The sequence below is a fragment of the Castor canadensis genome, chromosome 14 (assembly GCF_047511655.1).
Source record: "Castor canadensis chromosome 14, mCasCan1.hap1v2, whole genome shotgun sequence".
In the NCBI taxonomy this organism is placed as follows: domain Eukaryota; kingdom Metazoa; phylum Chordata; class Mammalia; order Rodentia; family Castoridae; genus Castor; species Castor canadensis.
Window position 1 is genome coordinate 72475692 of NC_133399.1, and position 18976 is coordinate 72494667.

General features: G+C 40.2%; 1 protein-coding gene across 2 annotated transcripts in view; it reads left to right on the top strand.

Annotated features, from left to right (window-relative positions):
• The first annotated feature begins 1417 nt into the window (after positions 1-1417).
• The window catches only part of Zdhhc2 (zDHHC palmitoyltransferase 2), a 53464-nt gene continuing 35905 nt past the window's right edge, over positions 1418-18976 (top strand). Inside the window, exon 1 of one of the 2 annotated variants that reach the window (XM_074054737.1) lies at positions 1418-1667. In XM_074054737.1, coding sequence (XP_073910838.1) covers positions 1541-1667 — 127 coding nt within the window. In that variant the 5' untranslated portion in view covers positions 1418-1540. The remainder of the gene's footprint in view (positions 1668-18976) is intronic. The other variant, XM_020181995.2, reaches the window with a different exon arrangement.

Here is an 18976-nt window from a genome sequence, read left to right on the forward strand (position 1 = left end):
GCAAAGTAAAACGATTCACTGGTATGGGACCTTTTTCATTTCAGTGATCAGAAGTACCATAGACACTTGGTTGGCACTTTGTGTGCAATTTTTGAATGGAATGGAAAAGAGATTGTATATCTCTGTGTGTAAATGTAGAAGTTATTTCAGGAGAAATTAGCTTGATGTTAAATGCAGTCACAGAAAGTTAATCACAAACACTCAAGAGCTTAATTTCTCTGAATTCCTGTCAATCAGCACTTTTTATACACGAATGGAAGTAATTTCATTCCATATGCTTGCTGTGTGCTGTAAATACACATATTCAGTAATGTTAAGTAAAATTGTGCCCAATATATACACTAATTAAAAATATAATTCAGATACATTACATTGATGTAAGCGTTTCCCTGTGGAATCAGGGGCTCTCATAATCTCAAAAGCATTCATATTTTTTCCTTTCATCAGTCACAAACTTGGGAGGGTTGATCTCACCATCGTTAAATACCTTCTTGTTGTATTAGCAACCACTTTAGAATAAACTAAGGTTAGAATTGCCACCACAGAAGAAAACATTCTAAGGAAAAATGGGTTGCACCAAAGGAATCACCGAACTGGGGAGGGGATAGTGGTAATGGTTACTTTATGATCAGTAAACAATTTAACAAAAGAGTTAAAATTCTCCCGGCAAATAACTTGTGTTACTAACTCCAGGGGTCCCGGATTCACAATCCAAAGTGCTTCTACCCTACTCCAAGCCCCCTGTGTCCCAGAAGATGGTTCCCAGCGCCCCCTTAGTAGTACATTTCACCCCTTCCCCGCCAAGGGCAGAGCACAGTTGTTTTGCGGGTCTGGACAGAGGCGCATCAGGCTACTCTCCTCCAGGTTGTTGGCACCCACAAGTTGAAGCGAGAAATTTTCCACCTGGGATGCGGGACGTTGGCCTCCGCGCCTAAGCACTTTCTAGTGGCTCATTTCTTGGAGTGCAGCAGCCCGGGCAGGTGAGGGTCCGGTCCGCCGAAGGCCAGCTCCCTGGGTCTCGGAGAGTCGCCCTCGCCCCAGCCCGCGGTCCCCAGGGATCCCCGTAGCCCCCGCCTCCTCCGGGTCACCCGGAACCCAGGGTCACAAGGGGAGGCGGGTGGGCCAAGGTGAGCATTCTCTCCCACCTCGAGCCCTGCGGCGAGGAGCGCTCTGGGCTCAGCTGAGTCCCTGGAAAGCCGCCCCAGGGCGCAGCGAGGGAGGTGGCGAGGCGGGGCTCGGGGCGGGGGCGGAGCGGAGCCTCCATCTCCTCCTCCGCCTCCTCCTCCGCCTCCTCCTCCCGGTCCTCCGATCGCAGCCGCCTCCGCCTCCGCGGGGCTGAAAAGCCTGGAGTCCGCGGCGCTGGCTCGCGGCTGTGGGATGGGGACTTAGCGCCACGGCGGCGGCAGTGGCCGCAGCGCAGCCGGCCGCCGCCCCAGGGCCCGTCCCGCCTGGGGTTTCGGGCGCGGCCAGCCCACCCCGGAGCCAGGTCCGCGGGCGGCGGCGGCGGCGGCAGAGCTGGGCAGGTGGCTGCGGCTGGAAGATGGCGCCCTCGGGCTCGGGCAGCGTCAGGCGGCGGTGCCGGCGGGTGCTGTACTGGATCCCGGTGGTGTTCATCAGCCTCCTGCTGGGCTGGTCCTACTACGCCTACGCCATCCAGCTGTGCATAGGTGAGTGCGCGCTGCGCGCCAGCCCCGGAGGGACGCCACCGTCCTGTCCTCAGCTTCCGGGACGCGGGGCGCCCCGCGCACCAGCTGCGCCTCCGCTCCCTCCATCCCTGAGGCTGCCCTGCGCCCTGGTCGCTGCCCACTAGCTGCATCTGCGTTGGCACCGCGGCCGAAAACAGCCTCCGGGCAGACTCCTTCAACTTGCACGACCCTTGCTTTCCCCCTGACAACTCTCGGGTTACTGTGTCACCTCCGCCCCAGGCACACAGCCAGGCACCCCGGCTGCCTTCGCTAACCACAGCCACCCAAGCCACACCCCCTAGCTGGGCAGGACGGTAACTGTAATAACCGAAGTCTCTACTGCCTGCAGCCTCCCTCCCCCCCCCAAGAGGTGAGGCCGGGGAGAGGCTGGGCCGGAGACTGGAGGGCTGGAAGCTGGGCCCAGGATCCAAGCTGCGCCAGACCCGCGCTGGGGATGCTGGCCTCCGCCTGGGGTGACAGAGCTGGATCTCTGTCTGGTTGTCATGAATGCACTTTTTAAAAGTGACAGCAGTCACTGGCATTTACCTGCTTTTATAATTTGAGAATTGTCAACTGGACACTTTCTAGTAAAAAGACATGAAAGGTGAGCTACTAGAAAGTATTTTCGAAGACATGCAATACACAGGGTCAGAAGTTAGATGTTAGAATGGGGAGGGGGAGCGATCATCGAGGTTTTTACATCCGGAGAGCCAAGTGGCCCTAGTTCAAGATCTAGGCTCCGGAAGTAGAGGATAGGGGACTTTCAATGCTAAACAAGAAGTTAATTGTGCACGATCAAAAATACAATTATGTTTAATGTAAATTGACTTCTATCTTAAGGGGTTTTGCAAAAGCTGATCTAGGTTTTCGGTCAAAAAAAAAAAAGCAGAAGAAAGGAAGGAAGAAAGGAGGAAGGAGGGAGGGATGAGGGAGGGATGGAGAGAGGGAGAAAGGGAAGGAGAAAGGGAGGGTGGGAGGAAAGAAGGGAGGAAGGAAGGACGGACGTTAAACCAGGGTAGCCTTTCTGCGAGTGATTTGTGGATGTTTTTTGTGTATAGTGTTCCACCTAGCAAAGTGTCTACGTCCTACCAGCCCTAGCCATGGGTGGGACAAGGAAAAAGAGTCAAACATGCCTTTTGCCACTTAAATATTTTCAAAACTTCAAGGCTGAGATAGACTTGTCTGAAGCCGTCTTACCTCTAAATGTTGCACCTGTGAGAAATAGTGTCAGAATAATACCCCAAAATAATTACTAACATAATTTTTAAAAGAAGTGAGACCAGCTTTCCATTCATATAGTTTTTGATAGTTTTAAAATTTGCTATTGTTACTTTGTTTAGTGGATTTAGAAACAATCTTTAAATTAAAAAATGAGTTTGTTTTTAAAAAAAAAAGATTGGGCCGTTCCAACATCATGACGGTGCATCTAGATGCATAATACTCCAGTTATGTATAGTGTATAGGGAGAAAGTTAGGATTGTGTGGGAAGAAAGATACTGTAAAACTGTATCAACTGTATCAACTATATCTATATAGTTATCTATCTCTCTCTATAGATTTATCTATCTATCTATCTATCTGTAGCATATATGTTACGTAACTATTAGGAACTCTTGTATTTTCTTCCTTCAACTCTTAGAAATTGTGAGCAGTATCAATCAATGTAACTGGTGCAAAGAAGGGAAGTCCTAGAAGGCCTTCTTTCAAAATAGGCAGCTTATTCTCCTCTATTATCACATTAAGCTAAGCAGCTTAGCCTGGCAGTGTCTCATGTCTATCAAGAGGAAGCATTTGAAAGCAGAGAGTGGTTTTCTTCTCTAACAGGTACCATGTGTTACCTGGGAAGTCTGACTGTAGAGGGCAGGAACTCAATAGAAAATTGCTTTTATATCTGAATCATATTTTTATATATGCTTCCTATAAGTTTAAGATAAAGTATTCATGAAATCTGCATCACTATTTTCATAAGTGACAATCGACTAACAGGGCAAATGCCTCTTTTTAATGCCTCAGTGACCTGATGATCCTAAGCGAAATCTCCTAACACTCCTTACTGCCCACCTGTCCTGGCACAAATACGTGCCACAATAGAAGCAATCAATAAATGGTCTTGAATCAACAAATAAATGATTGAGAGGCATTATCTCCTAGGTTGTCAGAAAGGAGTTTTGTATTTTTTACTTCCCTTAGGAAGTTAAGAATCATTATGAAAGGTCTAGATCCTAGAGACTAGAAGGCAGAATAAGTTGAAAATGAATTTGAGTTTGGAGACTATGTCAGTTTAGGAGTGGTATGCTCCAACAGCCTTGCAAAGCCTTGGTTGGGTAGGAAATTGACATTCACTACATAGTTCCTTTCTAGGCACTGGAAAAGATGGCGACTAGTGTGACTGATGCACATACTAGCTTCTGCTGCTTTTCACAAACAAAGAAAATGAGAATGCCAGCCTCCATCCCCACTCCCCAGCATTAATCACATCTCATTCTGCCCTGCCCTTTCTAGATTTTTTTTTCTCTTGGAAGTTGCTATTTACAATCATATTTTTCACATTTCTCATGTAAAACATTAGCCAGAGTTGGGGCCAGAGGGCGGGGGTCAAGAACTGGGAATGAAGTAGGTGACAGCATCAAACAGGATGATTTACCCTGGTCCTCCTTTCACATCTGCTGTCAGCCAGGGACGACCCTGAATATAAATTACTCTGTGCCCTTTGCTGAATGAACTGCAATTTAGGAGTAGTGCTTATCCTGGTATCCTTGGAAACTGGAGATAATGATTCTCATTACAGTTCGTTTCTATATTTAACAACATGCATGTATGTGGCTCTCTAGGCACTTCTTCAGTTAGCATAATTCTTGCTTAGTGTTTGTATTTTATAAAAATAACTCACATCTCTTCTCGGATATGTGTATATATCAAGTAGATGGGATGTAAAGTTAGCATGTGAGGGTGTTTCAGATAGTCCACTTCCTATTCTGCCAAAGAAGAGATCAAATAGGAGGACTCTTATACCAGTAATCACTTTTAACATGTTTTCTAGTTTGTTGATTAATGATGTTCTTTATTCATATTACCCCCTCCATTCCTTTCCCCATTACTCTTCTTTCGCTCCCTCTTACCTACCTCCTGATTCTTTTGTGTCTTACCTGCCTTTGATCTATTTAATTATCAACTAGCTTGTTTTCCATAGGTAAGATAAATTCCCAGGGTAAAATGTCTAAGGTAGTACTTTAGGGTGTGGAATTAGAGGAGTAAGGCTGTCTGCAGTCTGAGACATGCTTGGTTCATTGGCTGTGCTGCACCTGGTACATATGTCTTACAGACTCACTATGACACTTAGAGTGTTCACTTTGCTCATTGAAGAAGGCAGATGACATTTTCTCTTTTAAGTGCTAATGATTAAAATGATTTTCTCTACTTTTTTAGCATTTTGTTTTATCATTTCAAATTTACTAAAAACCAAGAGTATTTTAAAAATTTCCATATATTTAACCATCTTTTCTCCATTTTTCTAACATGTGTTACTTCCCTGTAATATGGTACTGTCTCATAGTACCATAGACAGGTGCTATGAGATACGTATGATTATGCCATAGCTCTGGGGTTGTTTATGGTTTTACTTATGCCTTTTCATCCAATCAGTATGACTGAAAAGTTTAGAGGTCATCGAGGCCAACCCCTTCCTGCATTGTAGGTGAAACAGTTAAGTATTCGACTTGCAAGATCTGTCCTTTCTCTAAGTCACCCAGTGAAGATGTCAGCCATGACTTTCATTGCTGTGTTACAAACGTCAAAATGTCTTCCTCACCACATTTCCCTGTCCCAGTAAATTTGTTTAGCAAGGTCTTTTAACCTCTTTGTTGTTCAATAAGAGTTAACAGAGCTCTGAAAGTAACCCAACAGCCATTACACAGTGATTTCATAATTTTAGAAGGCTTTATAGTTTGGGCTAAATATTTCTGACTTTGCAAGCCATATGGTCTCTGTTGCAGCTATCAGACTCTGCTTTTGTAAAGAGCAGCCATAGAAAATACAAATGGGCTTGGCTGTGTTCCAACAAAGCCTTACTAACAAAAATACTTGGTAGAGCAGATTTGGCCCTTGAGCAATAGTTTGCTGACCTGTAGGGTATGTTAGAAATTAGACTAGTAGATATTGTGGTTCTCCTCACAGGTTTGCAGTTGTTAATAAACATTCTTCACCAATGATCGCAACCTATCCTATTCCACAGCGGTTACTGAAGTTCAAGAGTTAGAGGAAGCTGAGGGTAGTGGCACTCATGTCTAGTCACTCAGGAGGCAGAGTTTGAGACCAGCCTGGGTGACGTGATGAGTTCCAGGACACTCTGGACTGCATAGCAAGAAAGACCCTTTCTCACAAAACAAAACCTTTAAAGAAAGAAGTAGAAGAATTAATCCACATACTAAGGAACCAGTTTGAGAGATATACAGTTATGTGTTTTCATTTCTTGTAAAAAGTGAGCAAACACATATCCCCCGGATAAAAGACATGAAACCTCATACTTGGATTCTGTTAAGCTATTCTCTGTTATACTCAAGGCCACTGTATGCTCAAAGATGGAGACTCAAAAGGCTCTAAATTGCCTTCCAACATGAAAGGAGTTTGAGTCACACAGAAAAAATGAATTTATTCTTGTTTATTTTATAAATCATGTAGGATATTAACTTTTAATTGATTCTTGGGAATACAGGTACTATTATTAGCAGTCGTAGTAGTTGTTGTAGTCTTAGTATTTTGGTGGTACTGGGGTTTGAACTCAAGGCTTTGTGCTTGCTAGGCAAGAACTCTACCACTTGAACCATGTCTCTAGTCTTTTTTGTTCTGGTTATTTTGGAAATAGAGTCTTCCTTTTTGCCTGGGCAGCTTGGACTGTGATCTTCCTATTTTACACTTTCTGTCATAGCTGGGAAGACAGGCACATACCTCTGCTCCCAGTTTTTTCTCACTGAGAGGTAGTCTTGAAAACTTTTTGCCTGGGCTGGTTTCAAACTGTGATCCTCCAAATCTCAGCCTCCCAAGTAGCAAAGATTACAGGTGTGAACTACTGGTACCTGGCTCAGCTATTATTATCTATAAATATTAAAATAATTTGAAATCTAATGAAAGCACATCCATGGAACACTGAGACATATAAAACATTAGATGCCTATATTACTTTTAAAGCCATTTCTTATCAACAATAATAATGTAAGATATATCAATTTCATGACTTAAATTGTTAACTATTTTGAAGATTAAAAATTTCAACATTTCTTCAAATCTAAAATTCAAATGTATAAAATATGGTATGTTCCAAAGTCTTGCTTTTAATATGAATGATTTGGGGGGAGGGGAAAAGAATGGGAAAAGAAGATTACTTAAATTTTTCTTGGTTCTGTTTAGTTTGTCAGAGAATTCTTTTTCTTTTGATAGTGCATCATTACTATTTGTTATTAATACCTACTAGAGATTACACACACAAAGCAATTAACATAGTCTTAACATGTAGAGATGCTTGATAAATGTTAAATGAACTAATCTCTTTGTGATTTTTACATAGTCTTACTTAATCTATTTTGGGTGTGAGAACATCCAATCGTATAAAGGAAATAAATGAGAGGATAGGATCTAGCAGTCAGAGTTCATTTTAAACCAGGGTTTGTTGTAGAAAAGTTTGCTTTCAGATGCTTTTTGAGATTGTCATTCATGCTATTAAATACTTGGTAATTTTCCAGTCTTTAGGCAGAGGCTGAGAGGACAGTTTCCTAAATCAAGATCATTATCCCTGGGGACAATGTGTCCCCAAAATTGGAAAGGAGACAGCTTCTGAGGTTTGAGCAGGGTCCATTCAAAAATGTTCATTGAACTTATTATGTGCCAGGTGCTTTCCTCTACAGAAATGATTTAGTGAGAACTTAATGAAGGCCTTTCCATAAGCCAAGAAGAAATTGCCTGTAGGCAAAACCACAAAAGCTAAACCTCTGCCAGCTTGGGCATGAGGAGAAGATGTTACCTTTCAAAATGCCACTTGTACATCTGAGCAGTAGAAGAGCAGAAATAGACTGCACTCCTAGGGTGCTGTGAATTTGTTGCTGGACCAATGTGAAAGGGTAATCAATAAAGAAGATGAAAAGACTTACGAGGAACACTTAAATAGTAATGAGTTCAAATCTTAATTCTTACCACATATACATGTCTCAGAGTGAGATCATGATCAGCAGTTTCTCCCCTGATGTGAAATGCAAAGTTGTTTTACTTCCCCACTTCTTACCTGATGCTTGGGCCACTTTTGCTCCATTCTCAGCTCAGTACCTATGATTTGGAGGGTGAAACTGGGGAACTTCATGATTGCAACTCTTTGAATCCATGGGAAGACCAAAGGATTTAACTTAGAAAATTGACAGAAAACAAGACAAGATGAGCAAGCTGATTTTACACCAGAGGAATGACCTTTTGGAGGAGCCACTGCCTTGGTGGTGGCCATCACAGCACTGGAACCATTGCTGCCACCTGTGGCTCTGTAAAGACCCCTGTGTCACAGGCCTGAGCATCAACTGCCTGAGCTGAACTTATGTGTCCTTGTCCCAAGTGGGAGGGTTTAGCATGCACAGAGGTATTTGATTTTTTTTGCCTTCCATGATGAGAAGTGGTACTAGGAAGACTTAAAAAAAACGGGGTGGGGGTGGGCAAAAATATTCCAGGTATTTTATGTATGGGAATAAGAACTTCTCCGTTTGTTCCTCAATGATTTTTTTCATTTGGTGGATAGACAGATAGACAGATAGAACCTGGGTGGGTGTGAAGCTCGGTGGGTAGAGTATTTGCTTGTCATGTTCAAGGCCCTGGGTTCAGTCCTCAGCACCACACACACTAAAAAAAGAAATGTAACTTATATTTCACAATGTAGACTGCTGATTTCACATAGTTTGAAGTTGTATCACATCTCCAGCCTTCTTTTCTTCAGGAAGTGGTGAGTTCACGGGTCCCCTGAGAGTCCAGCACTGTTCATGATGACTCAGGAATAACTATCTTGTCTAACTAAAAATTGACGCATTAGAGAATGGCATAGATTTTTAATGCTGTCTTCTGGGAAAGCAGTATTCCAAAGATCATTAGAAAGAGTTATAATATTATGTGAGGTTCAATTATTACATATTGCCATTTAGAAATACTATACAGAATTAATAATAAAACATAGCATAATTGAGGTTTTTAATAGTTCATTAGAAACTTGGTAAAATGTTTTTCTAATTTATTTAAGGAAGTTTTATGGTAACATATTGTTATCTTAGTCAGATGCTGACAGTAGAAGGGGTGAAATTATCAAAGCAGAGGGTTGGGGTGGAGGCAATGGGGAAAAGGTAGATGTCTTGATTTCTTAAGAACCATATGATAGCAATAAAGAAACAAGATATGATTGCTTGAGAACTTTCCTTTCAAAATTGTGGCATCACAATTTGATAACATTTATTTAGCTTTTTTTCTAGTTTGTCTTTTCCTCTGATTGTGACTTTTAAATTATAAATATTAGTGTCAGAAGTGTTAGAAAATCCATTTTTATATGTGAGATACTCTTAGGCAAAAAAATATGCTGCATTTACCATCTTAGCACTTCTTTGCACTCTAAAATGCATGCCTGATGGTAGTTATTTTAGATATGCTATCGGTTACATTTAAAAAATACAAATGAACAATGGGTGCCTTTGGCTCACGCCTGTAATCCTAGCTACTCAGGAGGCAGAAATCAAGGCAGAGATCCCACTATCCTTCAGTTGTGGGCAGCCCAGGCAATAAAAGCAAGACCCAATCTTCAAAAATACCCAATACAAAACAGGGTTGGTGGAGTGGCTCAAGTGGTAGAGCATCTGACTAGCAAGCATGAGTCCCCAAGTTTAAACCCCAGTACCACAATAAAACAAAAGAAGTGCCTTTATAGATGGCTGGGTTTTACTCTTTGCTAGTGTTTCTCCATAGTAACCTGAAATTTTCCTCCATGTGAATTGTAGAATTAAGCATTTCTATTGTACTGAGATTAATTTGACCTCTTTGTCTTTATTTGCAAGCAGTGCCACCCCAGAGAACCAGGATGATCCACAGGAGTCTGTCAACAAGATATACACTAAACAGTAGACCTCCATTCTCTAAGTCTTTTAAAACCCAACATCCAAGGGCTGGGAGAGCATTTGCCTAGCATTCACAAAATGCTGGGGTCCATCCATCCTTAGCACTCTCCCAAAAAAGAAACACACAAACAAAAAATCCAACAAAATAACAATGCAACCCCCCCTCCAAATGTCCAAAGAATAAAAGTTTTGAGTTGTCTATCTCCATGATCAATTTATAATCCCCTTATAAAAAGAAGTTGATGCACTTCCAAAAACTTTATAATTTGTTTATAACAGAGTGGAATTTAGAAAACCAGAATGATTTGCCATGATTGTCTGTTTTCTTGTATACAGATAAAATTAAATTTCTGTCTGTGTTTATTACATGTTGTAAACAGACCAGATTTTCATTTTATTTGAAGGGTACATTTAGAATGAGGTAACTTAAAATACAGAAAGGGTCTGGTGGTGTGGCTCAGTGGTAGAGCATGTACTTAGTACCCAGGCTCTGAGTTCAGCCCACAACACCAAAACCAGAACCCCAGACTGGATTGTGTAGGTCATCACAAAGAGAGGTAGCTGAGGCTGAAGTGTGGCTTTTCTCCAGATTTGCGAGATGTCAGGGGTGGTGTGATATCATTCATATTGAGAATGCTTCAGGAGGAAAGGCAGCCTGCTCCAGCCAAGCTGAGCATGTGATGAGAGGCATCTGATGCCATTTACAGAGGAAGAACACAATTTCAGTTATGAGCCTCAAAGGGAAAGTCACAAATGTGCTGCGAGTTGCAGGAGCTAATGAGTGATCAAGTTCATTACCAAGTGGGTGACTTCATGTGACATGTATTAGGAAGAAGGCAGTCGGGATTTATGTACTTAACTATGACTAGTGATTATCCAGGGCATTTCTAGGGAGGTCAATTAATGTAAAAAGATGAAGGGCAAAGACCAGTTTCACTGAATCAAGGTTTTAGTTATAGCATAGTTTTTGTGAAATACAACTTATTCTAGGAGTAGTAGATACTGAAAACTAAGATGTGGAATCTAGAGCTTTATGTCAGTCAGAGAAGGGAAGAGAGCAGCAATTTACCATCAGCTCTCATAAGTGGCCCTTTAATAAATAATTACAAAATCCAAGAATCAAATGCATGTCAACCATCCATAAGTTTTTGGACACTCTTTCAATTTATTCATTCATTCAAAACTATCTGTTGACTACCCTTGGAGTGCACATTCTAGTATGTGGGGGGAAATAAGAAACATAAATAAGTAGTTTATATAATTTATAAAGGATCATCAGTGTCTTGACAAAAAGAAAAAAAACTGGGTGTGGTGGCGCAGAAACACTTATCATCCCAACACTTGGGAGACTGAGGTACATTGTCAAAGCCAGCCTGGACAATTTGGCAAGACTGTCTTAAACGAAAACAGGACTGGGAATGATAGGAAGAGCTTTTAACTTTAAATAATGTGGCAGAATATGATCCAGCAAGCCCACTCTTGGGGATATACCCAAAGGAATGTGACACAGGTTACTCTAGAGGCACCTGCACACCCATGTTTATTGCAGTGCTATTCACAATAGCCAAGTTATGGAAACAACCAAGATGCCTCACTACTGATGAATGGATCAAGAAAATGTGGTATTTATACTACTCAGCCATGAAGAAGAATGAAATCTTATCATTCTCAAGTAAATGGATGGAACTGGAGAGCATCATTTTGAGTGAGGTTAGCCAGGCTCAGAAGACCAAAAATCATATGTTCTCCCTCATATGCGGACTTTAGATCAAGGGCAAATACAGCAAGGGGATTGGACTTTGGTCACATGATAAGGTGAGAGCACACAAGGGAGGTATGAGGATAGATAAGAAACCCAAAAAACATGATAACATTTGATGTCCTCAGTGCAAAGGAACTAATGCAGAAACTTTAAAGTGACAGAAGCCAATAGGAGAAAGGGACCAGGAACTAGAAAAAAGGTCAGTTCGAGAAGAATCAACTTAGAATGTAACACATATGTACATGGAAGCAATGCTAGGAATCTCTCTGTATAGCTATCCTTGTCTCAACTAGCAAAAACCCTTGGTCCTTCTTATTATTGTTCATATTCTCTATTCAACAAAATTAGAGATAAGGGCAAAACAGTTTCTGCCTGGAAGCGAGGGGGTGGGGAGGAAAAGGTAGGGGTAGGAAGAAAGGGAAGGGGCGAGGAGAAAGGGAAGGGGCGGGGGAAGGGGGGAGAAATGACCCAAACATTGTATGCACATACGAATAAAAGATTAAAAAAAAAGAAATCAATTAAAATGAAAAAAAAAATAATGTGGCAGAAGTGGGAGAGGAACTTAAGCAAAGACCTAAAAGAGTTGAGGAATTTAACCAGGCTGGTACTGGGGACAAATGCATGTCAGGCAGGACCTGGTTTGTGTAAAAGCCTCAAGGCTGGAGTTTGCCTGCTGTTTGCCTGCAGTGGAGTAAGCAAGGGGACGGGAAGACCAGAGGCGCTGTGAGAAGGTGCTGACTATGCAGGGGCTCATAGGCCATTGTGAGGATTTTGCCTTCACTTGGAATGAAAAGACCTGTTGCAGTTAGTTGAATAGAGAAGTGACATGCTATTAATTAGGTTTAAAAATATCATTCTGCCTACAATGAAACCTGAGGTACTGTATTAATCCATATGAGAAATGGTGGTGTGTCAAACTGTGGTGTGGGTATTAGAAGTGGTGAGTGGTTGGTCAGAGTCTGGATGTATTTTAAAGTAGAAACAACAGAATTTCCTTGTGGACATATGTAAGCAGTGAAAGAGAAGAGCCAAGAGTGATTCCACTGTTCTTGGCATGAGGAACCAGAACAGAGATCAATGGAGGTATGGAGCAGACTTGTGGGGGTGGGGTGTTGCCTTGGCTCATTAGTTGACTGGATGTGTTGATGTTGAAATAGAGCTTCTGAGTAAGCAGTTGCATATATGAGAGAGGTCTAGAATGGATGAATAAATTTGGGAGACTTCAGCATATAAATTGATTTAAGACTCGACAGTAGACAGATTTGTTCTCCCAAGGGAGCGTGTAAATTGAAAGAGAAGTGGACCAAAGATGACCAACACTGAGAGTTTAGGAACTAAGTAGGAGGTAACAAAGACTGAGAAGAAGTGACCAGTGAAAGTAGAGGAAAAATAAGAGAATGTGATTTCCTGAAGCTTATTGAGGAAGGGGTATCAAGGAAAAGGGAGGAATGGACTTTAACAAGTATATTCAGACATCAAGTAAGATGGGACTGAGAATTTAACAATGTAGACATTTAACTCTTGTTTTGAACTTATTACTGACTATACTCTGATGACCTTAAATTTAATGTAAAAGGTTTTATCAAAAAGAATCAAATATACTAATTTAAGAATTGCTGGGATATCCGAATTAACTCTGTCTAAATTAAAAAGGCTTTACTGTATTAGGTAAACTTAACTTTTGTATTATCTGGAGATGACATATAGAAATTTCCTGGGTAATAGCCCTGTCTGGTTTACGCACCATTGTAGCCCTGGTGCCTGACAGACAGGCTAGCACATAGAGATATTCAGTGCATTAGCTTTCTTTTTTTTTTTTTTTAAGTCTTTTATTATAGTGGAAGAACCTTTATAACTTAGCATTAGCTCTTCCTTAAATGGGTGAATAGATGAATGCCAGCCAAACTTGTTTAATTTGAGCTTAGTGAGCACGGTAGACATCTCAAACATCATAGAATTCTGAATCCTTCATGAGAGGTTTATCTGTTTTAGCTTTTTATTATTTGGTGATTCAAGATGTTCATAAACAAGTTTGTGATATTTTTATGGTTTAAAATATAATAACAAAAATGCTTTTCTTTCTGGACTTTGAAATGAATCATCAGTAATAAGGATTTAGATGATAATAGTAGAACTCATTTGAATATTTAAAAGATAATAAATTATAATAATGAATATCATTCTATCTACAATTATAAATAGCAATCATGTAGAATGTATGAAATAACCTACCCAATATACTTAAATCACTAAAAAAAAAATGGGATATACTTGCAGGAAGCAAACTTAGTCAACTTAGTCAGATTACATACCGTAATCTATTTTAGTAGTTTTTGGATATCTACCCTTAAAGTGCTGAAGTTTTTACTCATATTAGATTTTAAAAAGACTTTAAAAACTTATGTTTCAGCTCCCCTTTTCCTTGCCATACCCGTCTTAGAATGTGCCATGAACTCTGATTTAAGGCTGTTGATCTGAGACAGATATATGTATCAAGCCTTAGGATTTTACTCTCATAGTTTCATCTATTTCTTGTTGACTGGAAAAGGTCAAGGAGGGGTGGGATTTGACATTTTACCCAGGCATTCTTTTGAATTTCTGGCACTGAGAATCTGGGGAGATTCTTTAATGAGCTACTTCACAAGTAGAAATGCTTAGCTAGACATCTACATCCCAGGAAAGCTGTGTTTTTCTTTACTTGCCACTTCTGGGATTGCTTTTTTAAAATATTAAACAACAAAAACTCTGCAGTGTGAAAACTACCATAGGGGAGAAAGAAAACTGTAGCTCAAGTTGAATGTTGACTTGAGAACATTCAAGGAGAATAAGCTCTGAGCAGGAAGGTGATGCATTTGCGGGTTGTGCTAAAATAAACACATCATAGAAGCTTATCACTTTAGCCATTTTTAAAAAGTATATAGTCAGTGACATTAGCTACTATTCACCATCACCACTATCCATCTCTAGAGTTTTTCAGCTTCCCAAACTGAATCTCCATACCCATTAAACAGCAGTAACTCCTTATTACCCCATCTCCTGCTCCTGGCAACCACCATTCTACTTTCTGCCTCTATAAATCTGAGTATTTTAGGTACTTCATATGAATGGAATCTTACAATATTTGACCTTTTGTGTCTGGTTTACTTCATTAGACAATGTCTTTAAGGTTCATCTGTGTTGTAGCATGTGTTGGAATTTCATTTTTAAGTCTGAATAATACTCCATGGCACGTATATGACATTCTGTTTATCCATTCATCCATCCATAGACATTTAAGTTGCTTCCACCTTTTTTGGCTATTGTGAATGATGTCACTGTGAGCATTTGTCTACAAATACCTATTTGAGTCCTTGACTTAAATTCTTTTGCGTGTATACTGAATAATACAGTATTTCTGTGTTAATTTGTTGAGGATTTTTTTCCCTGAGCAGGTGAAAATGTGTTTCCAGAGAAGCCTATTACATACCCTTTTAATATATCCAAATATGAAGGTCTCTGGAGGTGTCCATGAGATACATCCGTGTCACTGCAACAGTTTTTAACTACCTTGCTGTTTCATGGTTCAGCAGGAAAGTTGATGAGCAGTTGATGAGCAGGGCATTGTGAATGGTCTCATTTAACCCTGTGTTAGCCTTCATTGCTACACAGTATACCCTCATGCCATCATCATGCTCAGAGCAGAAAACTCCAGAGCTCCTGGCTTACTTCACCTAGTCAAAAGTTCAACAACAGTTTTTGAGTTACCAGAGAGTCTCAGGACTCATGAAGGTTACCCTTTTTTGTCTACTTCTTACAAAGTAGAAATTTAATCTTTTCAAAGAACATGTTGGCAGATTCAAATGATGTTCAAACTGGGTAAGCAAGTGTTGGTGGGGAGAAGTGGGGTAAGCATTGCGTTTTAACTAATACCATGGTATTAACTATGAGAGTTCATACTGTTAATTATGAACTAGATCCTGATCCACAGCCCAGGGACTGAACATGATTCAAGAATGAACAGCAAAGTTTTTGTAGTACCTGCAAGTCTAGGGTGAATGAAACAGGTTTTGCAACAGAAAGCAAAGAGCTGTACTTGTAATTAGGAGAGAGATCCCAGCAGGAAACATGAAATGCAGCTCTCACCTTGGCAGAGGAAGAGACTCAGTCTCTTGATAACTATCATCTTTGATATCAATGATAGCTATCATTGATAACCATCATCTTTTTTATTAGCATATAATAGTTGTACAGGGGGATACATTGTGATATTTACATATGTGCTTATAATATATCTTAGTTAGATTTACCGCCTCCATCAGTCTCCCTTTTCCTCCCTCCGCCTTATTAGAACAATTTCAACAGGTTTCATTCTTCTATTTTCATATATGAATACAAAATTCATTCATCATATTCACCCTCATTTACCTTTTCCTTATGCTCACACACCTCTCACTGGTACCCACCCCTGGGAAAGACCTACTTTACCCTCTTGTCCTTCATTTTTTTAAGTGTATGTTGATAGTCCAGAGGGGTTTCACCTTGGTACTTCAGGACTGTATTTACTGTGTTTTAATCAAATTAATCCCACCATTACTTACTCTTTCTCTATCACCATTCTCCCCTAATATTCAACAGCTTATGGTGCAGGATGGATAGCTATCTTCTGTAATTTCTTACAGAATTTTGCAACTTTCTGTAACTTCCAACTTACGTAAATGAGTACATCCAGTACGCAATACAGTGGTATTTGCATAATATTGCACTGTTATACTTATGGCAGTAGTCATACAAATCTTTCATCTGAGGACTGCCGTTAGGATTATGTGAAATTTGCTTTTGCTGCAACCAAATATCCGTAGTATTAACAGCAGGTATAGTCAGCTTGATTGTGATCCACATCAGAAGGTAATGGCATTATGTAATGCAAGCTGGGATCAAAGAAAGAAATTTGTGAATATATGACAGTGAAGTTACAAAGGAAAATACTGCTTTCCAGTACTGAAGAGCAGTCTAGTGTTTTAGCAGATATTGTGACCCAGTGTTGTTCTGTAGGAGTTTTTACTGGTGTTAGTGTTGTTTTAAATCTTTTCAATCATCTCTTCAAGTGTGCCTCTGTAAATTCTATTTCAGTAGGCATCATAAACACAAAGATTGGCATTACAGCCTTAGATAGTTCCTTTCTCTAGAAAGTTTTAATTACTATGTGTCAGATAACTTTTATGGAGCTAGAAATATTAGTTTAATTTTAAAATGTGTTATCTGTGCATGTGTGCTGGTCCTATAGTCCTCAACATGTAGCTGTTTACCTTGGAAGATGGTTTTAGGAGGTATGTATTTCCTTGGGGAAGCAAAGAAAATAAGCATTAGTTTTTCTACTTAACAAATCAAATAGCAAATATTTGGTAGTGAAAAAGTGAAGTATTCTTAGTATTGTGATAATTCTCAGTATAACAGATAAGAAACTGACCTGACAACATTAAAAAACACACTACAGGACAGATGTGGTGGCTCATGCCTGTTTTCTCAGCACTCAAGAAGCTGAGGCAGGAGGGTAATGGGTTTGAGGACAGCCTGTGTTGTATAGTGAGTTCAAGGCCAGCATGGGCTACATAGTGAGACCCTGTCTGAAAAAAACCAAAACACTACAAAATTGTTTCTACCTGATGATATATTCTTTATTTAAAGTGATGAAATAACCAAAATACAAACAGAACTTCTGCATACATACATACATAGGAAATACCATGAGTAGTTATATTGGACAATATAATTATTAGGGCTCCTTAAGTTCTAAAATTTTGGTTCTGAGTATGAAGGGAATGTTTCCTGATATAAATTCCTACTTGAACCTCCTGTTGACACTAAACAATCATTATACAGGAACCAGGTAGGACTTTTCCAAGGGTGTAGGGTCCACCATAGACTTCCATGATACAAAGAAGCCAGTCACAGCCATGCCACTCATTCCTCAAGAAAGGCATCTAGAATTAGAAAGGAAGAGGGTTGGAACTGAAAAGACTCAGTGACTGTAGGAATGTGTAGTTGAGTTGTAGCCACGCATAGGAAAGGATCAATACAACTCTGTACAGCATAAGTAAATTTACAGCGCATTGCACAACTTGCTGGCACTGAGAATTCCTTCTGTTTTAATGCGAGACAGAGAGATTTTGGGATTCAACCGAGTAAGCTTCAAAACAAGGACACGAGGTCAAGGGCGTAGTTCTGAGATCAGATTTCTTTATTTATCTCCGTTGCTTAATGCTGACAATGATTCAGGAATTGACTTTCCCTTTTCCAAGATGAAAGTGGCAGAGCATTTTTCAGGGTCATGGTCATGAGACAAAGTCTTTATTTCCTTTCAGAACAGATGCATTGAAAGATACACATATTTTTAATGGTCCAACTATAAACATTTAATGTATTCCCAGCCTTTATTAATCTAGATTTTACATCATGTGTTTCTGTAAAGTACAACTACTTAGGTATTAGAACAAACTGGGTGTGGTGGTACATATCTGTAATCCCAGCTACTTGGGAGCTGAGGCAGGTGGATCATAAGTTCAAGACCAGCTTGGGCAAATTAGTGAGACCCTGATTCAAAAATAAAATCAAGAAGGGTTGGGGATGTACCTCTTTGGTGGAGCACTTGCCTAGCATGTGTAAGGTTCTGTGTTCTACCCAAGTAAAACACACACACACACCCACAAAGATATTTAGAATGATTTGGTAAATCTGCTATGTGCAACGGCAGGATGGACCTAGGGACATGATGCTAAGTGATGTGAGGCAGTCACAGGAGAATAAATACTTCATGATTCCACTTATATGAGGAATCTAATATAATCAAAAACAGAGAATGTCAAGGAGTTGAAATGAGGGGGAAATGGGTTGCCATTCAACAAGTATAAAGCTTTTCAGGTATGTAGATGAGTAAGTTCTAGATCTGCTTTACAGCATTGTGTCTATACTCAACACTACTGTATTACACACTTAATCTTTTTAAAAGAGGGTAGATAGCAAGCTAAGTGTTCTTACTGTACTAAGGAATAAAGAGAAATGAAATGATGTCATTGGTGGCAGAGGAGAAATACTTTTAACTGGGAATATCTTTATAAATGTTTAAGAATTAAAATTACCAACCCAGGACAGATTGATGTGCTATTTCTGTTAATACCAGTTTTCTACAAGTGAGGAATATACTTTGGAGTGTGCCTGGACACTCCAGAATTCTCTTTCTTTCCCTCTACTGCTGAGTCTGGAGGTCAGGAAACTACTGTCTTAGCTCTGAACTTCCAGATATCACCATCTCCGTCTTGCCCTAGGAACCCAGAGCCTTGTTCCTTCTCAGTTCTTGAAGTGAGATGCTCAGGAAAGTTTAAGTTCAGGTTATGCTCTGAAATATGGCCAAATATTTGAATTGTGTCCAA